Source organism: Atractosteus spatula, chromosome 6, assembly GCF_055471065.1.
Source record: "Atractosteus spatula isolate fAtrSpa1 chromosome 6, fAtrSpa1.hap1, whole genome shotgun sequence".
In the NCBI taxonomy this organism is placed as follows: domain Eukaryota; kingdom Metazoa; phylum Chordata; class Actinopteri; order Semionotiformes; family Lepisosteidae; genus Atractosteus; species Atractosteus spatula.
The window spans coordinates 39,227,604-39,251,489 of NC_142711.1; the positions used below are offsets into that span (position 1 = coordinate 39,227,604).

The following is a 23,886-nucleotide window of genomic DNA, read 5'->3' on the forward strand; positions in this document are numbered from 1 at the left end:
CACAGTCCCATGCTGGGAACAAGAAGTGTGCCTATAAACCCCAGCAACATTGGCAAAGACGCCTGTCTGACAAAACCATAGTTATGTACTATAAGCTGTGGATCTGTAGAATAGAACTGAGCTACTATTGGAGAGGCATGAATTTTTGCTTGGTCAGGAATGAAACTTTTTTATGTCCAGCAGTGCATGGCACTGTGTCAATTTACAGATAGGAAGTGATATAAAACACCAAAAAGATTTCAAGAAAGCAAAAAATGAATGAAGAATGGCAAATTCCTATTACCTGTGGGTCTCTTTATCACATTCCACCCAGTTCTGAGGATGTTGTGCTGTAAATGTTTTGAAAAAATGTGTGTAAATGTTTTTTTTTTCTTGAGGCAGGTTTTAGGGACATTTATTTTGAAAGGTGCAGCCAAGTTAGCGTTGCTTAATGTCGCTAGCTTCACACTGCTGGTAGATTTTACAGTTGTTTTTGGTCAGAGGACCTTGCAACATCTCAGCAAACATCCTCGCTGCTTTGAAGCTAGAAGTGTTTACTCTGCCAGAGACACTTCCCAGTCACCTAAAGCTGTAACAATAGCCTTACTATTTTGCTTAGCCTGAGCCTGGACGCATAATTAGAAATAATGCAAAATGGATCTCATTTTAATATGTACTAATACTCTCCCAAGCCCTTGACAAACTTGAGAGGCTTCTCCACTAGAACATGACCCACACTCAAATCATCTTATTCTTCACTTGTCCAAATAATTGTACTAGCTGAGCTAATGAGAAGTCCCAAGGCAATATAAAATTGATCAGAAAACATATAATGAAAATGTTTACAATTTAAAAGAGAACAAGAATTGTCTTAAAGGACATGTGAGCAGTCATTCCAGTCATTCGCTATAAGTGTTGCCTATGGTACATAAAAGGTTATTTTCACCAAAACATGATATGTCCACGAGCCATGTCTCAGCTATCTGCTTCATAGCGATAGCAATACCTAACAGCATCCAGATAGCAAAAAAGAAAGAACTGCCACTCTTCAACTCTTAAGTATGCAATGGTAGCTAGGAAACAACCCCAATGAGATTAAAAAGAAGCAATGCTCAATCAAATAGGGCAAAAATAATTAGGATTTCAATCCATTTTTGCAACATATGAGGTTCTACACCACTAAGCAGCATCAACCCTTTCCATTCAGCTCAAGAGGGAAAAAACTCTCTGCACCTGGTTTCCAGGAATCCCTCTGAGAATAATCAGATGGCGCCTGTCAAGCAGCACAACATGACGGTAACCCTAACATCAGTTTCTCTTTCGAGCTTGTACAGTACCCTTATCTCCAGTCTCCACTTGTGGTGCATTGGTTGTTAGTGAAACAATTGCTTCATTTAATCTCTTTACTGTGCAAGTTTTTAGAATCCGCTAAATAGGGAATATAATATGGAATCACTTATCTAAAGAAATTAATAACAATATTAATTTAAAGATCTAAATATATGTATTAATATAGCTGGTAGTAATCTTTCCACTTTCTTTGTGGATTTTATGTTTTATTTTTAATTTGACTCATTCACGCATGATTACTTTAGAAACATTTTTAAGCTGTTCATCTCAGCTGTGTTTCTGAGCAGCCCATTTGTACAGCAAATTACCGTGGTGTGAAGCAAATTAGCAGGTGGTTGAGAAAATAGTGCACCGTCCACTGAGCTCAGTCAGAAAAGAGACCGTTCTTCAGCTTGCAGTGTTTATGGCACTGAGCATGTCTGCCTTTAAAACTTAATAATGGAATGTAAATGAAACTTGAAATCTTTTAATTATCATTAAACATAGCTTTCTCACCAGTTAGTTTTATATTTGAAACCATCGTTAAACAAAGCAGGGTCTTATTGTACTTTCTAATGACATTACACATGGAAACATTATACATTTTAATCATTTTTAATTTTTAAAAATAAATTTTAGAAATGTTTCATCTACACAAATATTACAGATTATTTTTGATTGTATTTCTGAATGTTATGTCGCAGTTCAATTTTTAAATATATCTTAATAAAGTCAGGCATCAGGTGCATAAACTATTAGTAATCAATAATTAGTATTAAAATTCACACTGTGATAAATTGTTGCACTTCCACATCTTGTAAAATTTTGCAAGACTGTGTTTAAACATACGTTAAATCTGACTATCAAAAAACGAGGGTTCACTTTTTTCTGTCTCTCTCTACTCTCTCTCACCTGCTGCGACACAGAATGGTTAAAAATGGGACCAGGTCAGGCAGGCAGAGGGAACTGGGAGGGGGGAGGCGTCTTCCCACCTCTATGACTAAAATGCCAAAGAGGCTTGATTGACATACAGAATAGAAAAGGTTTGGTGCAGTCTTCTCCGATTTAAAGGTACACTTCTTGTGGAAGAATTTTCACCTCGAACTTTTGCCCACCAGCTAACACATGGAAGCAAACTGAATCCAAAATGTACTTGCAAGACTAGCGATTACAAAAATTAAAAAAAACATACTTGCTTTATACTGTTATACTGTACAGTGCATTAAAACACTCTATGGTCACTACGCTGTGAGTAACGCTGCCCACTAAACCTCTTTCCCACAATTTCACGGGGGCAAGGTCACGTAGCTGATTCACAGCTGGATACAATTTTATCTTGCAAAAATTCAGATATTTGTCAACATATTTACTAAAACTACCCATCTCAGTAATCACACTGTGTTAGTCTCACTGTACACCCCAGTGTTCACTCAATGTTCACACTCCCAGTAAAATAAAAAACCCGTTTTCTGCATTCTCACCTCGCACCAGGATGGAAGGAAAAGTGCCTGCGGTCATTTTTTTCCACTGTCTATCAATCTGCTCATCCCCCCTGGACAAAGTTGATTAAAACTCATTCAAAAGGGTGTGGTGTGTTAACACATTCCGCTTGTAAGAGCCAGGTGACTTTCTGCTCAATTCAATATAGCAGCAGTACAGACAGATTTTAAAATCTTCAAGCAAAATTAGCTGTTTGTCAAAATCTGCTACTTTGCAAGCAGAACACGACTTCTCAAAAGGTACCCTTTGTCTCTCGTGCAACAAAGGTTTATTTTTTATAATTCTGAAATAATATGCCTCAGGGACTCATTATAGTATTGTAGCGAAAACAGTTCCCTCAGGAAAATCTAAATACTGCCCCTCCCCCCCAGCCGGGTCTCACCTCCTGCTGTTCCAAAGCCATATGGTTTTAAAGTATGTGTGAAATATCTTTTCTTAATCCAGTTATTAATCCAATCTATTTTTACTCATCCGGCTATGTAAAAAATATAGCCAAAAGGATCGCTGTAAAGGTTAAATTCCAAGCTGAAAAGAAAAGACTCAACGTGTCTTCTCTAACTGTTCAGTTTACAGCTCGTCCATGGTCATTCATTATTAATATTGTAACGAACGGCAGGCATACAGATGGTACAAGCCAGTTGCAGCGCAGTGACAGTACAGCCCTCCACTCCCCTGCGCATAACAGGGATGTTGGCTGCATAGGCTGAAGAAGATCTGTAGCTTAGCTGGCAAAACCTCTATTGAGCGATGCAGGAGACCTGGGTTTGAGCCCATGTGGTGAAGGGTGAACTGGGGCGGGAGCAGTGAGGGCACAAAAACCCAAATTCGTTATAATCTTATTAAAAATATATTCCGTATTACATTTAAATTGGAATGTTTTTACAAATATAAGAAGAGGCGATACACAACGTGTAAATATAACCCTTTTCCTTCCTTTAACTTAAAGAATTCCGTGAAGAAATCCTAAATCATGAAACCATGACTAATAATAATTCATCCAGATACACACACTCACACTGTAGCCAACAACTAGCTACAATAGTGGACTATTTGTATATGGGTGGGTGCAGCGCACTACATGACAGTCCATTGCCTATTACCACTAAAAGGACAATAATATATATTTTTTCAAAATGAACGTCAAATGTTTCCAAAATCTTTTTTATATTTTAGCTGCTTATCTACACAACTCCATATTAATATTACTATCAAGAAGTATTAAATCAGTACACCTTTTATGAAATTCAAGTATTTTAAACGTTTAATTAAAAAGTACAAATCTTACAGTGTACACAAAGATTCTAAGCTGATCACTAGGAAGAAAAATCACCCATTTGTAGCGCATACAAAGTGGCTTTTAACTATCTAAACCAGTTTTTCACAATGCAATGTTTGAGTTAGGCAGGAACACATCAGTGTATCTTAATTTTGATTTTGTTTTTTAAAAGTAAAATCCTTCCCCCCTCCCTCGTTTAATTTAAAGATTTCCGTGAAGAAATCCTTAAACACAAAACCATCACATATAATAATTCATCAACCTGGTTCCCTGTTGAATGATGCTGATGGACCAATTCAATTAACATGTGGTATGATGTGGTATATTGCGCCCATACCCACCGCATTTTAACACAGCGTACCTTGCTCAGTTTGAATGGCTGGATCTGTATCTGGTAGAGTTCATGATGCCGATACCTGTTCATGATACCTTAAACCCCAGGACCAGTGAAAGCAAAACAGTCCCATAACATCAAAGATCCACCACCATACCTTACCAAGGCTTGAATTTCAGCATTAATAGAGATAAGAATTCAAGTTGTACACTGTTTAGACTTTCAATCATTTTAAACTGTATTACAGCATGTTAAACATTAAACATGAAAACGTCGGTATATTTTATAAAAGCAAGATTGCTCAGTTGGACAAAAGTACACAATCTTCCACCTTCATCATCAATATTTTAACTATGCATAAATACTGAGTTGGATAGTTTTAGTAAATATGTTGACAAAACGGGTTTTTTATTTTACTGGTAGTGTGAACATTGAGTGAGCACTGGGGTGTACAGTGAGACTAACACAGTGAGATTACTGAGATGGGTAGTTTTAGTAAATATGTTGACAAATATCTGAATTTTTGCAAGATAAAATTGTATCCAGCTGTGAATCAGCTACTTGACCTTGTCCTTCGTGAAATTGTGGAAAAGAGGTTTCTTGGACAGCGTTACTTACAGTGTAGTGACCATAGAGTGTTTTAATACACTGTACGGTATAACAGTATAGAGCAAGTATGTTTCTTTAATTTTTGTAATCGCTATTCTTGCAAGTACATTTTGAATTCAGTTTGCTTCCATGTGTTAGCTGGTTCGAGGTGAAAATTCTTCCACAAGGACCTTTAAAGGTACCTTTAAAGCAGAGAAGACTGCACTAAACTTTTTCAGCTCTGTATGTCGCTCAAGCCATTTCTATTTGACACTTTCTTTAGTCACAGAGGTGGGACGACGCCTCCCCCTCCCATTCCCTCTTCCTGCCTCACCTGTTCCCACTTTTAACCATTCTGTGTCTGAATCTCAGCAGGTGAGAGACAGAAAAAAAGTGAACCCTTGTTTTTTGATAGTCAGATTTAACGTCTGTTAAACACAGTCTTACAAATTAATGTTTTTACAAGATGTGGAAGTGCAACAATTTATTTTAATACTAATTATTGATTACTAATAATTTATGCTCCTGTTAAAGAAATGGCGTAAAAACGACAGTGAAGGCTGTGAAAACACTGGGAGAAAAAGCTGGGAGAACTGTACGTTGCATTGGCATCTGTGAATTCTTCCGTTTAGATGGTGCTTCCTGAGGGGAGATAGACAGCGGGGACAGCACCAGCCAATTCCTGGGCACTGGCTAGCAGTGAGGCCGGGATGGAGTGTCCTGAGGCGGTGTGTTCTCTGCTGGGTGCAGAGGGCTGTGTGGAAATACGCATTCCGCACACAGCAACCTGCACGGCGGGGAGAGGCACTTATCAGGAGATGGTCTGTTCGGAGACAGCTGACCTAGTGTTTGACTGCCGGAACGTACTGTCTCCGGCTTCTGCATCTTTAGGAGTGTCTCCAACTTCCCAACCCTTCCCAGCAATGAGTCGTACTGCTCCCGCTGCTGCCGAAAAGTCTTCACACAGGTGTTGCTTTTACAGGCTGGCACCCTGGCCAGTGGCCGAGAGCAGAGTCCCACTGCCTTTGCCAAGATAACAGAAAGAACGTCACACAGTAGTATTCAGCAGTTGCGGAGCAGATGTCAAAATAAACTTTTCTTTTCATCCATCTTTCTTTTTTACTGTCCTGGTAGTCTTTGAAGATCATTTCGTGTGTGCAGTGTTTTCCTGAAGAACAGGCTGCAAAGAAATATTTATAATATAATGTATAATTCGATACAGCAATAATACCTTGTATTATAAAATATAATCAGGTATTTCTGATGAAGCCCGCTGTATTTACTTATCCTTCGCACGTTGCAAGTGGAGATAGCTGAAGCACCACGTCTCTTCCCGTACAGTCTTGGTCTCCATACTATGGCTGTTGTAGTACAGGTTCTTGGATTTTTTTTTGTAATGGGAACTCAACTTAATGAAATCCCTTGGTGTATTCATATTATATTCTCATGTATGACTAGAATAGGCGAACTTTCCAATGAAAGACAGGTTCCTTTCGTCTGGCAGGAAACAGTCGAAACTTGCCACAACCGGACTGTTAACTCGATCAACCTTTTTTAATAGCCTTGCAAATGAGCTCACACTGTAGGATATGTATTCGACGCTCCAGAGATGTCACATTTTACTGTACATGTCAAACCGGTTGCTTTCGTCGCAGATGCGCTTCCGTTGCAATTTTTTTTCTCCATAGTCCCGCTTTATCATTTATACAGTATGCTTATTCCAGAGACATTTTCATTGCCGATAATGATGCGGGGAGAGCATGTAGATTCCAAAACACTCTACGGCAGCAGAAGTGAGCAATTACCTGCTCGAAAACGAATGTGTTCCCAAAAGCATATACTGTACAATTATCGCAACATTTGCACACATAACCACGTTATGTACTCTGCCTTGTTCTATTTTATACCGTGACAGGAGAATACACACTGTGTTAATTATTGTTGCTGCTGGGCTTCGAGCTTTGAGTCGCCTACTTACTTCTTCGACGAGCTTGCAGAGAAAGTCAATGTCCTGCTTTTTGTCTATCACTTAATAAAAAGGTCATTGTAGAACATGTTATTTACTACTGTGAATTTTCGGGGGGCGTTTATAATAATAGAGTCCCCATTACCTCCATTTTAAAATTATTAATCATAATTTTAATAATTTTGACTAAAATCGCAAACGCGTGTTTAATTAAATGCTTTTATTTATTCACAATCTGACAATGCAAGACAGAACAAAAGCATCTGTGAAATCACATTCCTGAATGTCCCCCACTGCGCTCAACAATCTTAGGAATTCACAGATGCCAATGCAACGTACAGTTCTCCCAGATATCCAACGTTTGTCCATCAGTCAAGAGAAGGAGGAGGGATTGTACGTTCAGTGCATCTGCATAGTTGGGAAAGCCAGAGCTGACCGCTCTCGACTTTCAAAATCTTGTGACTTTTGAAATTTACTGGGAATGGACCACATCCATAAATTTCTATGGGCCCAGTGGCAAAAGGGCATTGCCTTGCAATCTCCAGGAAACAGTTATCAGCATGGTGAATTGAAGATTCTCAAAACTTACTTTGTACGATTGAAAATGAATAAATCAATGAAATGCTTCGAAGAAAGAGGCGCTCTTTTCCTCTGGTTTAACAGTCTGTGCAGAAACAAAACAGTCCGGTTAAACAAGAGAGTGTGGCGCTACTTTTTGTGAATGAAAATGAAAGTCTTTTCGTGTCGAATTTGTTGTCCTTTTTTAGGTTGGTTAAACATGAATAGCATGAAGCAACATGGGGTCATTGTTATGATTTCTCTATTATTATCAAAACCCTCAAATTGTTAAATTTTGGTTATTTTGGAAACATCTTGACGTGTTCCTTGTAACTACACTGCTGTCAATATTGTAGCAATAGACAAAATGAAACGCTTGTAGTTTGTAATGTAGGGATTTCTATATTTATGTCTTTATTTAGTGGTTTTATTAGTGACAAAGGCTAAATTTTCAGCTTCAGATTTAAAAGGATAATGTAATGCGTACGCTGTACAGCCGATATTACAGGTATTGTGCGAGCTGGCTTGGCAGTGCGGTAACGTCACTGCCTTCCCTGTGAATAGCAGGGACCTGATACGCTGGGGTTGAGGGCAGATCTCACTGTAGCTCAACTGGCTGGTTCCCTGTTGAGTTCCCCGTTGAGTGATGCCAGAGGCCCTGGTTTGATCCCCCAGTGGTGTAGGGGGCATACCCATGTAAGCCTGAAAGTGCTACATCATTATTAATATCTTCCATGTCGCATTAACATTGGAATTTTCTTTTTTACAAGTGTAAAAAGAGGCGAAACACAATGTGTCTCCTCTATAACTCTTTATTTTACCACCCGAGCCTCACAACATTGTCCAATAATACTCTTCTTGTGTCTAATGTTTAGTTTAGCAGGATTTGAGCTACAGTATATAAATATAATTATATCGTTATTAATATCTTTTGATACGCGATTCCATATTGTATTCCCTATTAATCACATTCTAAAAAGTATGTGTTTTTTACTGCGATAACGAGCATAAGTATTCGCAGAAAAGGTCAAAACATTATAACTTTTTACAAAGTATATAAACTTAATATAGTCAGAAGGAGCACATAAAAACTTTTCCAAAATGTCCACAGTATGTAACTGAATGAAAGACTTTGATGCTTAAAATGTTTAGGAAGAAAGTGGAATACTGGTGTGTATTTATTCTTTAAACTATCAATACCAGCCATATACAGTTTACATAATATGTTTATGTTCCTAAATTAATATAGTTTATGAGCTTGTGAAAGACATTGTGAACTGGAGATTCTCAAAATGTACTTTGTGTGATTGGAAACAACTGCCTAATTGGATCAATGAAATGCTGTGGTGTTACTTTTTGTCAATAAAAAAATGAAGTATTGTCGTGTCGCAAAAGTTAAGCTGATGCAGATGGTTACAAAGAAAGTGGTAATGCTTTGACCTTACAGCCTGTCCAAGGTCATTCATTATTAATACTATTAGTAATATCTTCCGTAAAGACTTTGATGCATAAAATATTTCTGCATAATTAAAATATTTATGATGAAGGTGGAAGATTGTATACTTTTGTCCACCTGAGCAATCTGGCTTTTATAAAATATACCGACTTTTTAATGTTTAATTCTTAATTGAAAAAAGTTTGTCCTCCAGCACTGACCGGGATTTGAAACCGGGCATTTTCTGGTGCCAGCTCAAATGCTGTACATGAGAGGTTAAGCTTTTTAGCCTAAAAAGCTTTGGTGGTTAGCTCCACCTGGCGGTTTTACAAGTTGATTCCAGATACTATTATCATAACTGCGGGTGACGCGGTATGACGTGTTGTGATGCACCACACCTACTGCATTTTAATGCAGTGTACTCCGTGCATTTTGCATCTGCAGATTAGGTGCCTTATTGGTAAGAGGCTGCCCGACCAAGTCCTTAGATCCATAAGAACACTGTGGTCGCTCATGGGGATCTCACAGTCTCCTGGGGCAAGCCACTGTAGCCCGGCTGTGATATAGCATTGTTCTGTCTCATTTGTTAACTTATCTATTATTAGGGCTTACATTAAGATCTAATAACATTTTAGGTTTGAAATATGTGAAATATGTACAGGACTGAAGGTGAAGAGTCATCAGCTGCAAGTTAATCTGAACTCGCATGGTCCTGAAATGTGCTATAGTTGTATAATTGCAGTAGTATAAAACAGAAACTTATTTGATAAATACAGCTTTTTGTATTTTTTCCCAGGTAGAACCTCCTCTTCATCTGCATAGAATATTATCCCTTTGGATATTTTCCCCTGCAACCTTTTTTTTTATTTTTTGTCTTGCTGTGGACTAATGCACATGAGCAGCTGAGAGTGCAGACTTCTCCTGACTAAGATTATTTCTGATAATAATATAGAGAACACAGTAGAGTAAATAATAGTGACAGGTGACATTTCACAGTGCTGTTTTATTGTGAGTTGTGTATATCTTTTTCATTGGAGCTAAAAAACTCACTCAAGAGCACAGCTAAACAGGCAGTCATATAAGTGTAGCCTTGAAAGATTTAAGCTGTGTCCCTAGTTTTAAAACCCTATTATGATTCAGTCTGTAAAGAAAAGAAACGCAACATTTTCTTCAGGTGTGAGGGAGAGAGGGGAAGTAGCAAATAAATACAGTAAGGCATAGGAGAAAGGAGAAGAAATGATGAAAAGATCTAGAGAAAGTTTTAGTGGAAGGCCTAGTGGGTCACTGTAGAAATTAGATATTCGAACAGGGAGCTGCGTTAGCATGTGTAAGATACAAAGGAATAGGTAAAGGTACAAAGAAAAGAAACACAACGTTTTGGCTGTGGAGCCTTCTTCTCTCTATGATGGAGAAAGTGGAAGTAGCAAATAATAAATAAGGCTCTCTCTCCCTCACACCAGAAGAAGGCTCCACAGCCTTTTTCATTTTCTTTCAGCATGGAATGTTCCTTTGCAGCCGATGCAAGTCCCTACTTGAACACCTTCACTCTACAGCATCTTTGTGTCACACGATCCCTATTCAGTCAGTACAGTGTATCTCAAGTCTGCCTAAATTTAATGTTTTGAATTCTGTCTGTACACTTGTAACAAAAAAGTAACATGGATATGGCATGTTCAGATGTTATTGATTTTTTGTATGCATTGTAAATTTGACACTAAGTAAGCAGCCTTACTTTTTATCCATCCATTCATTTTCTTTTTTTAAATGTTTTATTTAGCGATGAAAACATTTACAAACAGAACACGTCCAAAACAGCAAAATAAACGTCTGCCTTCAAGTTTCATTTTTGTTGCAATATGTTCATACATATAAAATAAACTATTTTCATTCACAACATTAACCCGTTGTTCACGTGGAGATTCTTTTATAAGCCATTTACCTGTGATTTATTTTTTACTGGCTGCTAGAAGAATCCCTAATGTATCTATCCTTTACTTCAATATGGTCAAAGTCAAGATTGCCCAAATACATAACAGAAAATTCAAATGGTATGTTCACATTTACTATATTGTTAAGGGTTGTATGTATAGATTTCCAGTACTGGTGTATTTTTGGGCATGACCAGAATATGTGTGAGTGAGTCCCAACTTGCTCTTCACATAACCTCCAACACTGTGAACTGCTGCCTTTTTGTTTGGCTTGAATTTTAGGGCTGGTAAAAAAATGGGTCAGATTCTTCCAACAGAAGTTTCTCCAAGTCCGTGGACTTGTAGAGCCTTGTTGAAATCTACATATGTACAGCTCTGATATTATTTCTCTCAAGTTACCCTGCTGATAAGCAGCTATAAAATTATCAAGCAGTTTATTGCCTTCCTTTATATGGAGTTGTTTTCTCCAGCTGTTTATATAATAAACATAAGTCATAAACTTTTTATGCCTTAAGTTTAAAAGGATCCTTATTCTAGGGGACTTCAATATACACATTGACTCAAGGTCTTCCAGTCTGGCTAAAGACGTCCTTTCTCTATTGAGATGTTTTGATCTTACTCTGTTTGTACCCCTACACATAACAAAGGACACAACCTAGATTTAATTATCGCAAATGATTCTTTTGTCTCCCACTGCTCTCCCCTTGATCTAGGCCTCGCCCCTCTGACCACTTAGCTATTCTCTTCAATCTGGAATTACCTGTTTCTAACACTTCCCCCCCACGCTCTGTAAATTTCTGCAACTGGCGATCAATTGATCCGCCAAGGTTTGCAAATTCTGTTCTGTCCTTCTTATCTTGTTTCTCTTCCTCTGACCCTCTAAAGGACAAAATACAGTTACCTGACAGTGCTCTTTTATCTATCCTTGACACCTTTGCTCCTTTAAAAACTCGAACCATCTCCTTCTCTCGCCCTGCCCCCTGGTACAACGACCATCTGCAATTCTATCTAATTGCATCTCTGACATAAAAACTTGAATAACTCAAAATTTCCTTCTTCTTAACTGTGACAAGACTGAAGTCATGCTTATTGGCACCCCCCATCAACTTCGTAAAGCCAATCCTGTAACCCTATCTGTATATAGTTCTGTACTTGAGCTTCAGTCTAAATTGAAAAACCTTGGAGTGATATTCGATTCTGGATTGACATTCGACCCACATGTGCATCATATTGTCAAAACATATTTTTTTCACCTAAGGAATATCGCTAGAATACGCCCTATGCTATCACTAACTGTGGCTGAAAAGCTAATCAATACATTTGTGTTCTCTTGAATTGACTACTGTAATGCTTTACTCACTGGGGTATCTAAATCTGCTTTGAACAAACTGCAGTATGTCCAAAATTCAGCAGCCAGAATCCTGACCAGGTCTAGTGCAAGTGATCACATTACTCCTAACCTGGAGTCCTTGCACTGGCTTCCTGTCAAATTCTGTGTTGACTTTAAAATCCTCATGCTCACCTATAAGGCTCTGTAAAGCGCTTTGAGAAGCCACCTTTAAAGGCGCTATATAAAACAAAGTTTATTATTATGATTATAATTAAAATTATTATTTTATAATGTCTGATTTGTAAATATCTGTAAAAATCTTTTTTCCCATCCTGTTTCATCATAGTACATATTGCTTTAATCCCTTTTGTTGCCCAAATCCTAAATCGTGTGTCAGATTTCCCTTCTGGGAACTATTCACCTTAATATTTTTAATATTTTAACCTTTCTCTCTAAGTCATAGGCTTTTATTATCTTAATCCAAATTTTAATTGGTAAAGTTATCCAGGGTATAACTGTTTTACATATAGTTTCTGCCAATGATATATCTCCCAGGACTATCTGTATTGGAAATTCACCTATAAACAAAGTCTCCATCTCCTTCCATTTTGCAGTATAATATCTATCACAACAGCAGATGAGTGTTCTAAGCTGAGCTGCTTGGTAGTATGACTTTAGGCAAGGCAGGGCTAAATCACCTTTCTCCTTGGTCAGTTGTCGTGTTTTTAATTCAATTCTTGGCTTCTTTCCGTTCCAAATGAATCTTGAAATCATTTTATCCCATTCCTTAAATTGTTCTGATGAGATTTCCACTGGAAGAGACTGAAAAAGATATAGTAATCGGGGTAGAATATTTCATTTAATAACTTCCACTCCAGATCCCAGTGAAAGAGGCAGTAAACACCAGCCAGCCAGGTCATCTTTTTTTTACATATTAAAGGGCTGAAATTTTAATTAAATCATTTTAATAAATCTTTTGGTAAACATACTCCCAGATATGTAATAGATGGTGACTTTCTTTTACTTGATCTGTGGGGTTATAAGTAAAACATTTTTCTATATTTAATTTGTACCCTGATACCTGACCAAATCTTTCCAAAAGATCCATAACTCTGATAAAACCAAATATAGCAGGACATTTTCAGCATACAATGCGATCTTATGTTCTTGTTCTTTAATTTCTATATCTTTAATTTTTGAGTCTTGTCTAACCCATTCTGCTAAAGGCTCTATATACAGAGAAAACAGAAGAGGTGACAGGGCACACCCCTGTCCTGTACAAAATTTCTTAGAAAGATGTCCATTGATCTTAATTTGTGCTGTAGGATTTAAGTAAATTGTTTTTTATTATATTGATAGATTCATCAGCAAATCCAAATCTCTAATGTCCGATATAAAAAGTCCCAATTGACCCAGTCAAAGGCTTTTTCTGCATCTAGACTGACTAAAACAGCCTCCTTCCTTTGATCATTAATATGCTTCATAATATGAAGGGTGCTTCTAATATTGTCTTGTGTTTGTCTGTTCTGAATAAAACCGGTTTGATCTAAATTTATTATCTGAGGTAATATTTTCTCTAATTACTCGCCATTACTGAAGCATTAATCTTGTAATCTACATTAAGTGCGGAGATTGGGCGAAATGACTCACACCTAGTTTGATCTTTTCCTTCTTTTGGGATAACAGAATGACAGCTTCATTCCAAGAGGATGGTAAATCCCCTCCACCTCTTATCCAATTGCAAGTGGACAGGAGCAGGGGAGCCAACTGTTCTTTGAATGTCTTATAAAATTCACTTGGAAAGCCATCTGTCCCTGGTGGTTTATTACATTTAAGATCTGAAATAATATTATTCATTTCCACCTCATTTATTACTCTAGTTAATATGTTATTTTGTTCCTCACTCAAAATTGCCAGGTTATGTGACTCTAATAAAAGAACTATATCTTTATAGTTTATTTTGAATTTCAGAATAGAATATTTATTTTGTAGTATTCTGTAAAGGTTGTTTGTATTTCTTTTAGTTTAGAATGTGTTTGGTTGGTTACTGGATTCAATATTTTAGGAATTGTTGATTTGGATTGTTGTTTACGTAATCTTCTTGCTAATATTTTCATTGAGTTGGCTCCTGATTAGTAATAACTTTGCTTTAGCAATTTTCGTTTTTTTTCTACTTCTAGGATTTGTAATTTATTTCTTCCCTAACTGTCAATAGGTGTTTGCATATTGTACAAGTGGGTGTTTTTTATGTTTTTGTTCTATAGTTTTTAATTCGGATTGTAAAGCTCTTCATTTGGTTTGTCTTACTTTCTTTTTATATGAACAAATTGAAATAAGTTTCCCTCTAAGTACATCTTAAGTATTGCTTGGGAAACCTCTCCCGTATCATTATTCTGTAAATACTATTATGAGGTGCAGAAAAATGTGTATAATCCCCCTTCCTGTAGGATATAGATCTCTCCATACTTCAAATAAATCTAGGTCTTCTATAGATCTATTTACATATTTCTCTAATACCTTTTACAATTCTAAAGATGAAATGCTTTCTAAAGATGAAAATTTCCTCCAAATATCAACACTCCTACTGTTTTTGCAGCTATTAAATCAAACACTTTTTAAAAAAAGAACTTATCGCTTCCTGGTGGTGCATAGATATTAAACAATGTAATTAGAGAGTCTTCTATTTTGCCTCTAAGAAGGATGAATCTACCATCTTTGTCTTTAATCTCTGACAAACACTCAAAGTTAACTGTTGATGGAATGAGTATAGCTACTGCCCTTTTACGTCCCGTTTTATGAGATGAATAGAACACTTTATCAAAACCCATTCTTTTCAATTTAGCATGTTCTGCGTCAGATAGATGAGAAACACTACCTGGGGCTTATCTCACTTAACTTTTATTAGTGTTCTACTTCTTTCAATCAGATTATGCAGACCATTTACATTAAAAGAAGTTACTTTAATATCCTGGGAATGACTTCATTTAAACGAGTAATTCTGCTTATTGGTGTTGAAACCTCCCAATCTTTCAAACATGCTGGCATTTTGAACTATACTACGAAAACAAAATACTATAAAAAAAACATTTTAAACTTCAGGGCTTCACGTGGGGGGTCCAAAATACAGTATAACCCCACCCTTTGTGCCCCGATAAAAATCTCGGGGAATTAGGGAACCAGAAAAAAATTAAACCTCTTCTTTTGAAAGAGGGCCCTAAATAAATACAATACTATAGTTTTTATCATAAAAAAATTATATTATATGAAATGTTAATTTGCAAAATCAAGTAATTTATCCACATCAACCAAACGTACATTACAAAACACGAATAGCTCCATAAGTTTCTTAATTTTACTACACAACTAAATTGAAACTAGTACTTTTAGAAGGGAATAAAGGGTGAAAAGGTGAAACCTTACGGTAAATTATGACATGAATCCAATAGATAAACAGATACTTTAGTCCTAAGGCAAGAAGTACAGTCACAGTTATCTGGTTGTCACGGATATCGGAAGGGACAAAACGTGGAGAGGCAGGAGAGCGAAAAAGACCCTATGCGAAGCGGCAGAACGGGGCGTTAGCCCGGGCTCAGCTGTTCAGGAAATACCGTATAGAAACCTATGCCCTCAGGCCACGGACGGAGCATCGACCTGGTGCTAGGCGGGTCTCAGGACATCCGAACGTCAATGCTGAGCGAAGCAGAATAAGAGACCCGGAAATATATAGCCCCAGAAAGAGAGACACCAGAAGGAGAACAAAGCACAGGAAACTAGGGACAGGACAGAGAAGGAGCGCCCTCTGGCTGCAGAGGGCGTGACACTGGTGAAGTTCAACAGCAGAAAGCCTGGATTGTCTTGTACTGCTCCTCTGTCAGTGTCTCCTCCTTGCGTCTCCCCCTGCGGCTGTGTGCCCGCTGCCAGGAGCCCTGTCTAATCCGCTCCTCCGTGGACATCGCTGCAGTCACCGCTCCGGTCGCATCCGCAAGACCTCGGCGTCCTTAATAGCTTCAGTGGCACAGTTATACGTTTGGACACCCTAGTCGAATAATACCTAGTTTGGCTGGAAAAGGTATTTTAAAATGTATGTTCTTCCTCTTCCATGGTTCTAAATCTTAGAAACCTGATGACAGTAGATCTTTGTCTGGACTGGGGGTTCACTAGTTTGGGGGCCAGAGCTCTGTGAGGTCTTTCAATCTCTAGATTGATCTCGGGGGGGAATTCAAGTTGTCTTCTAATAAACGTCTTCTAATGAACTTGGTTATTGACCCTCTTTCGGTATTCCATGGATCCTCAGGTTCTGTCTCCTTGACCTGCCTTCCAAATCCGCTATTTTAGCCTCTAACTGCTTCTGTTTCAGCAGCAGGTCTAAAAGCCCGCCATCTGTTTTTCACCCCACGCCTTGGTTTGCTCAATTCGTTCCTCTGTTTCGTTTACCCTCTTATTCGTTCTGTTTATTTCTTCAGTAAAGTCCATTAATTTTTTGTTAATATCCCTTCTGAAATCCTTCAGTTCGTTTCAAGATTTATTCGAGGCTCACAGGGGATTCGCGGTCTCCAGATTCTTCGGACTGGCTCCTTACGCCCTGCTGAGCAGGGGGAGGACTATTTCGGTCTCCCCGTTCCTCTTCAAAATCCTTTGTCGGGTAGTTTTGAGTCCTCTTCTTCATTTTTCCATTGTCACCCAACACTTAGTGTTTGTTTTAAATTATTTAAAATTTGGCGAGATTGTTGTTTTTTTTAAAACAACCAAGAGAGCAAAAGAAGCCCATTACCACCAGTATGTTTTTGGGATGTGGGAGGAAAGCAGAGCAAACCCAAGAGGAAACTCAGGACCCGTGTTGTGAGGCAACAATGTTAACCATTGTGACACAATGCAACTCGACTGGCTTTTAAGTATAAATTCCATAAAATATGATTAATCTTTAGAATTCAAACATCAGACAAAGCTTCTCATTCTCTGAAGTTAAGAGCTCTTCAGGGGTGGCCAGGGTTTTGTTTCTCTGTGAGTTCAGCTACAGGTGATGATCACCTGAAGAATAGAAGAACAAACTAGTAAATTGTACATAATAAATCATTTCTTTTTTATCCTTTTTTCTGTTTTTTATCACTGCTTTGAATTGTTATCAAAAGTAGTTGTTCGACTGGATAAGAGCTACAGTAAAGTAATAGTAGTAGTGTGATTACTACTTACCCTATAACATGTGAAAGTGTGCTTAGAGAGCCTAAAATGTTTTGATGGATTCACCCATGTAGGAAGTTCTGTGGCACAGTACAAATCCTAAACCTGCACCTAATCATTAGGCTTACCACATTAATTACTCAATTCTTACTCATTGATTTTGTTTGGCGGCAATTAGATTACATTAAATTGAATGAAATTAAAAATGGGATTTTAAAATGCCTGCCAAGACATTATCCCAGTTTAATGACTCACTACTTAGAAAGTTAATTCACACAGTAAAAGAGAATGTGTGATTATAATATTACATACTTGTGTGTCCTGAGCAAATGGAAAACAGGTTTTTAATTAAAATAGTAATGTTGTCTTGTTTGTATAACTGGAAAAAATGCTTCAACTTGAGTAAATAATTATAGCTTTCTTTGGTTTTGCATTTATTAACTGTTAATTAATAATAATTGCTTACACTTCTGTAGCGCTTTTCTGAACACTCCACTCAAAGCACTTTACAGGTAATGGGGACTCCCCTCCACCACCACCAATGTGCAGCATCCACCTGGATGATGAGACGGCAGCCATAGTGCGCCAGAACACTCACCACACATCAGCTATCAGTGGGGAGGAGAACGGAGTGATGAAGCCATTTAAAAAATGGCGATTATTAGGAGGTCGTGGTTGGTAAAGGCCAAAGGGAAATTTAGGCAGGATGCTGGGGAAACACCCCTACTCTTTTCGAAAAACACCTTGTGATTGTTAATGACCACAGAGAGACATGACCTTGGTTTTACGTTTCATCCGAAGGATGGCACATTTATACAGTATAGTGCTCCCATCACCCTACTGGGGCATTAGGACGCACACAGACCGCAGGGTTAGCATCCCCCAACTGGCCCCACTATTACCTCTTCCAGCAGCAGCCTTAGTTTTTCCCAGGAAGTCTCCCATCTAGGTACTGACCAGGCTCACACCTGCTGAGTTTCAGTGGGTTGTCAGTTGTGAGTTGCAGGGTGGTATGACTGCTTGCTGTTGTTAAGGCTTGTCTGATAAATACATCCATCCATTTTCTGATTGCTTTATCTAACTCAAGGTCACAGGGGAGTTGGAGTCTGTCCAGGCTTAGAACACGTGCAAAGCACGGTACACTGAGGATAGGACACCAGTCCATCTCAGGGATAGACCTTATATCACAGATACAAGGACAAACATGCTCATGCTCACAGAGTTACACCAAAGATAATTTATAATTGCTGTTACTATGGGGTGTGCACACTTATCCAGCCCATTTTTCTAGATTTTTGCTTGTAATTATTTTTCAGTGTGTACAAGCATTTCATTAGGGGGTTGTGTGTTTAAATGTGTAAATAAAGGTAAATTAAATTATCATTTAGTTTGTCTTGATGTCAGAATATAAGGCCACAAAATGTGTTAATGTAACTTTAAAAAACTTGTGACTTTCTATAGGAATTGTATTTCCAATGGCCATTTCTCCCATCTCTAATTGCATTATTATCAATTGAATCTCTGCAGTCAATAACTATCCTGTAAGTACTATCAGACTGGGAGCATTAAAAAATAAAAATGCATCTAACAAACATTTGACAAGCATTTGTTTTGGAAATAAGTGTTTCCCCCTGCCAAAGTCAAACTGACTAACAGTAGGAAATTTAAGAATTTGGGGATATAGGAAAAAGTCCCTCTTCTCCAAACATTGTAGGCTTCCAGTAGTATCCTCTAAGGTCATGTGCTTTGTTACTTTCAGTAGTTTTATGAGATCAGTGGGCTGAAATTATGTCAGGCAAGACGTGACCATATTCTGATTGTGGTGCAGATTGCTTCACAGTCTTCCCCATGTTTTTTTTCTTGACCTCATTCTCATTCTTCTCACCAGCTGTTAACTATGATTACCATAAAAACAAACTGAGTAAACAATGGAAAAGAAGACGTTTGGTTGAGCAGGGCGGGGCAGGAAATTGAGTTTTAGGAGGCACCCTGTTGTTGGTTTTCTTATAAAGGAAAACTAAAATTGCAAACACAAAAATGCGGAAACGCCAAAAATAGAATCCTTACATGAGCCTGTGACTCATTTCCACCTAAACCAAAATATTTAAAAGATTTTTGAAACTAATATATTTATTGCTGTTTATAACCAGTTCAACATCACACATTAACGAAAAAAAGCCCTGTTATGACCTGTACTTTTTCACGTCAGTGCTTATTTTAGACCCCATTTACTTTTGTTTGCACATAAGAGTCTGCATAAATATCGAGCATTAATTCTGTCCTACAAATTTATGATAAGATAAGATCACTTTATTGGCCATATTGTGTTGAATAATATTAGTGCTTTAGAGACTTTAACAGTCTCTGGGAGTGGTTCTAGACAATTTCAGAGCTCTTGCTAGGCGACTGCTAACTTCTGAAGAGACTCAAAACCACAGTGCCTTAACACAGTGCAAGTAAACGGGTGTAAACAAAACTCAAGAAGTGATGCATATCCCTACCTGTTTAAACAAGCCTAGTATAATTTATTCTTTTTCTACTCAGTACAGAAAAGGCTTCTGTTTGCCTTTAGGAGTCTGTATTTAGAATCAGTTATTGGAAACACTTTAAGGAAAAGGTTCTAGTAAAAAAAGTGCTGTCTTTGATTCTGGGGGAGTTTGATGACGTGATGTTGTAGTGTGGTGAACTTCTAGCCTGGAGGGAGGAGTTGTGCAACTCTCCTTATTTGGAAAAGTGATCACATGGGGCCAGTATCTAAGCAATAGAGGTGAAACTTAGACCTTCGAACTGTTGGAAGCAGTTAGAGGGAAAGAGGGAGATAGGAAGCACAAGAAAAGAGATATAGAAAGCACATGGTGTGAAAATGCCTACCAGCTTTACAGTAGTCCCTGTTGAAGGCCAAGACTTTGACGAGAACATTGTCAGGGAGGAGAACGAGTATGGGCTGGACCCTTCTTCCAGAACTTTCTCAGGTGAGGCATGTTGAAAAAGCGCTCTAATGTTAGGCTGTCAAGTGGAGAAGCTAGTGGGTAGTACGATAGTGATCCTCCTGACTTTAAAAGAAAAGAAAATGTAACTTTTTTCTATTAACAAATCATGAGGAGATAGCTTTTATCAAGTTGTGTGATTTGGAGAACACTTTGTCTGAGACATGAAATAATGCTGGTAATTTTTACTGTCCTTACACCAGGCAATTCAAGTGTGTAAATATATTTTTTTTGTCTTTAGGATCATTCTATTTTCTAAGTACTATGAAGTATTTTTATAAAATACAGTATATTTTGTGATGCTTTTTGTATAGGAAGCCTCTGTTAAATGTCCTCAAATGCTTTTTTTTATGATAATAAAAAGGATAATTTAAAGATGATCAATTATTCTTTTGAAGGCCCTGCTGTAAAAAGGAAAATATTTTTTTAGGACAGCCTACATTAATCAAACCTCACATTTTAACATTTATTTTAATTTTTCAGCAGTTTATGATGAATGAATCCATTCTGTTTAATCATATTTTGCCATAGTATGTACATAGTAATTAGAGCTGATCTCTCAGTACAAGCTGCATTTTAATGATTCAGTGAAGAGTAACATTTACCCATATTCAGTTACATAAGATCACCAACAGTGTACTGTTTTTTTTTTTAATTGAAGTCAGACTTAATTGTATTGATTGCCCTGATTATTGCTGTCTGCTTGCCGGTTTAACAGAAGACTATATTTGCTCACTGTCTAGCATTCTCAGAGCTGTTTTATTCAAGCTGTTTACTTGCTATCAAACTGTTTAACACAGGAGAAGAAAGCAGTGACATCTGTTTTAAGATATTCTCTGGTAGAACTTGTTCATGCACAAGGCAGGTATACATTATGAAAGATGTATCGTGCATTTAAGTAGCCTATGTAGAGGTTACACAGGTAAAATCTGTTACAACTCAGGTGTCTCACTGTAACAAAACTTTCCAGCCTTGAGATATGGGCCTGCTTTCAAAAGGCACAGTTGACAAAAAAGTTTTTTAATAGTTCAAGTAGGTAGCTGCGTCAGCATGCATAGGCTGCAAAGAAACAAGTATTAGGTTTATTCCATGCTGAAAAGAGAAGAAAGAAAACGCAATGTTTCGGTTGTGGAGCCTTCTTTGGGTGTGAGGAACCCGAAGAAGGCTCCACATCCGAAACGTTGTTTCCTTTCTTCTCTTTTCAGCATGTTTTTAATAGAAATTGTAAGTGGTATAGATCTGTTGAGCACTTTATTATTGTTTTAAAGGCTTCTTTATCTTCATGTGTGTTTCCTCTGCTTTGAATACAGCAGCACTGGGAACAATATAGGTCTGCAGGACAAGATGAGTGTGGAAAAAACAATAAGTGACATATACACTCTTTTACTGCAAGCAAAATTATTGGTATTTAAAGCAATTAATCTTATTGAACTCTGATCCTATTCAGCAGTCATTAATACACGTATGTGCTAGACAGGAAGTTCTAGTGAGCTCACTTATTCATCAAAAAGGAAGTCAATGTTTACAGAGAACTGGTATAACTGTCAAATCATTATTAACAAACAATAGTTCAGGTGGGTAGCTGCGTCAGCATGCGTAGGGTGCAATGGAACAAGTAATAGGTTTATTCCATGCTGAAAAAAAGAAGAAAGAAAACACAATGTTTCGGCCGTGGAGCCTTCTTCGGGTGTGAGGCTCACACTTGAAGAAGGCTCCATGGCCAAAACGTTGTGTTTTCTTTCTTCTTTTTTTCAGCATAGAATAAACTTATTACTTGTTCCTATTGAGTAATGTGTCGGCTTGTGTTGTTGCAGTCAATTCAAAGATGGGATGTCAGGTTGGAGTAATGACCATTTTAAATCTAATTCCATATAATATCTTTTTACTTTTTTCTGCTGCTGAAGATTCTGTAAGGGGTTTGTATTGTACAGACTGCCTCTAAGCTGATACTGGTGCTAATGTTAAGTGAATGTGAGAGCATTTGGCTGTATATGAGAAGCAAAACTTCTGAATGTGAGAGCATTTTGTGTGTGTATGAGAGGTAACGTTTGAATAATGGCCTAAACGGCACCTCATAAGGAACACTTGCAAACACTTGCACAGAAAGCTGTATGTTAGAAAAGAACATGTGAACCTGAAGCAAATTTGGCAGAGAGTGAGGGTCTTGAATAAACAGGTACATTTCTGGCAAGTAGAGCATGAAGGTTTGATGAGATAGAGAGTCAGAAAATGAACACACAGAAAAACAGAGCAATTCTGTCAGATAGCCTTATATGAATTTAATAACAAAAGAAGGTTTCTCAAATAGTTGGGCATTCAGGTAAATTACCAGAGGAAAGGATTTATAAATATATTTTGTTAAAGCAAGTCAGTTTTTTGCAACACATAAAAGACAATTTTCCAAGAAAGTAATTTAGCCTTTGTCACTAATAGAACCACTAAATAAACACATAACTGAAGTCAGTGTATATTTTGTTGCAGAGTTTCTGCAAGATGTTAACAGTGAAAATTCAGAATAACTATAAATCTAACAAGATAGGGCAGTATGCAAAGCCATTTTGCAAAGAGGGTGTGAGAAGAATGACAAAGCAGTGTAGTTTAGATCTTTTTTTCTGAACAAGGTAAAATCTGATTATTTTTGTCTCTAACAATAATAGTGAACTTTATTTTCTATAGCACCTTTAAAAGTAGCATCTCAAAGCAGTACAGTAGGTGTAAAAAAACAGTTATAAGGACCACAAATTACAGAAGTAAATACATATAAGACAAGCAGTTAGAAGTGCTGCAGAAATTAGAAAATGAAGTAGATACAGACACTAAATAACAACCTTTCTAAAAAAGAAAGGTTTTGAGTTTAAATTTAAATGCACTCAGTAGGTGGCTCTGGGGTTACAAATCCAGAGCTCTGGGGTGCAGCAAGAGAAGGAACAGTCACCTGTTGAAGACATCTTGAGGACATCTAGACGACCAGAGTCAGACGAACAAAGGTTGCAAGGTGGAAAGTAGATAATAAGCCAGATAAGTACTGAATGAGGATGAGGATTTTGAAGTTTTCAAAACCTAATTGGAAGGCAGTGCAAGGACTCGAAGACAGGTGTAATATGATTGCTTGCCTGTGACCCAGTCAGGATGCCAAGTTCTGAACATACTGGAGATTGCTCAGTGTAGATTTAATTACCCCAGTTAACAGGATGTGCAGTCATTAATTCTAGAAAAAGAGCCTTTCTGATTTCTATAGCTCCCTTTAAAAGAAACCAAATCAGTGTGATGTTCCACAATGCAGGTTTTTTTAATGCTACATGGCCGGTACTCACATATGATATTAAATTAATTAAACGATTTAATGTCATATGTGATTTTGATTTTGAGGATTTTGAGGATTTAAGCAATTTTTGAGGATTCAACTGTAGGTTGAGTTATTGCAGGATGCAAAGCATTAGGAGTTATTTGCAGGCTAGTAACAGCATATCTGAAGAGGTCTTGTAAAAAAGTTGTTCA

The 23,886-nt window shown here is 37.5% G+C and overlaps 1 protein-coding gene across 4 annotated transcripts in view; it reads left to right on the forward strand.

The window, feature by feature from the left end:
* Window positions 1-23,886, forward strand: part of slc12a7b (solute carrier family 12 member 7b) — a 168,319-nt gene that overhangs the window by 14,112 nt on the left and 130,321 nt on the right. The window contains exon 1 of one of the 4 annotated variants that reach the window (XM_088919323.1): window positions 20,177-20,373. The exons of the other annotated variants lie outside the window; for them this stretch is intronic. Coding sequence (XP_088775449.1) covers window positions 20,265-20,373 — 109 coding nt within the window. The 5' untranslated portion in view covers window positions 20,177-20,264. Of the gene's footprint in view, window positions 1-20,176; window positions 20,374-23,886 lie in introns of those variants that run through there. 4 annotated transcript variants of the gene reach the window in all.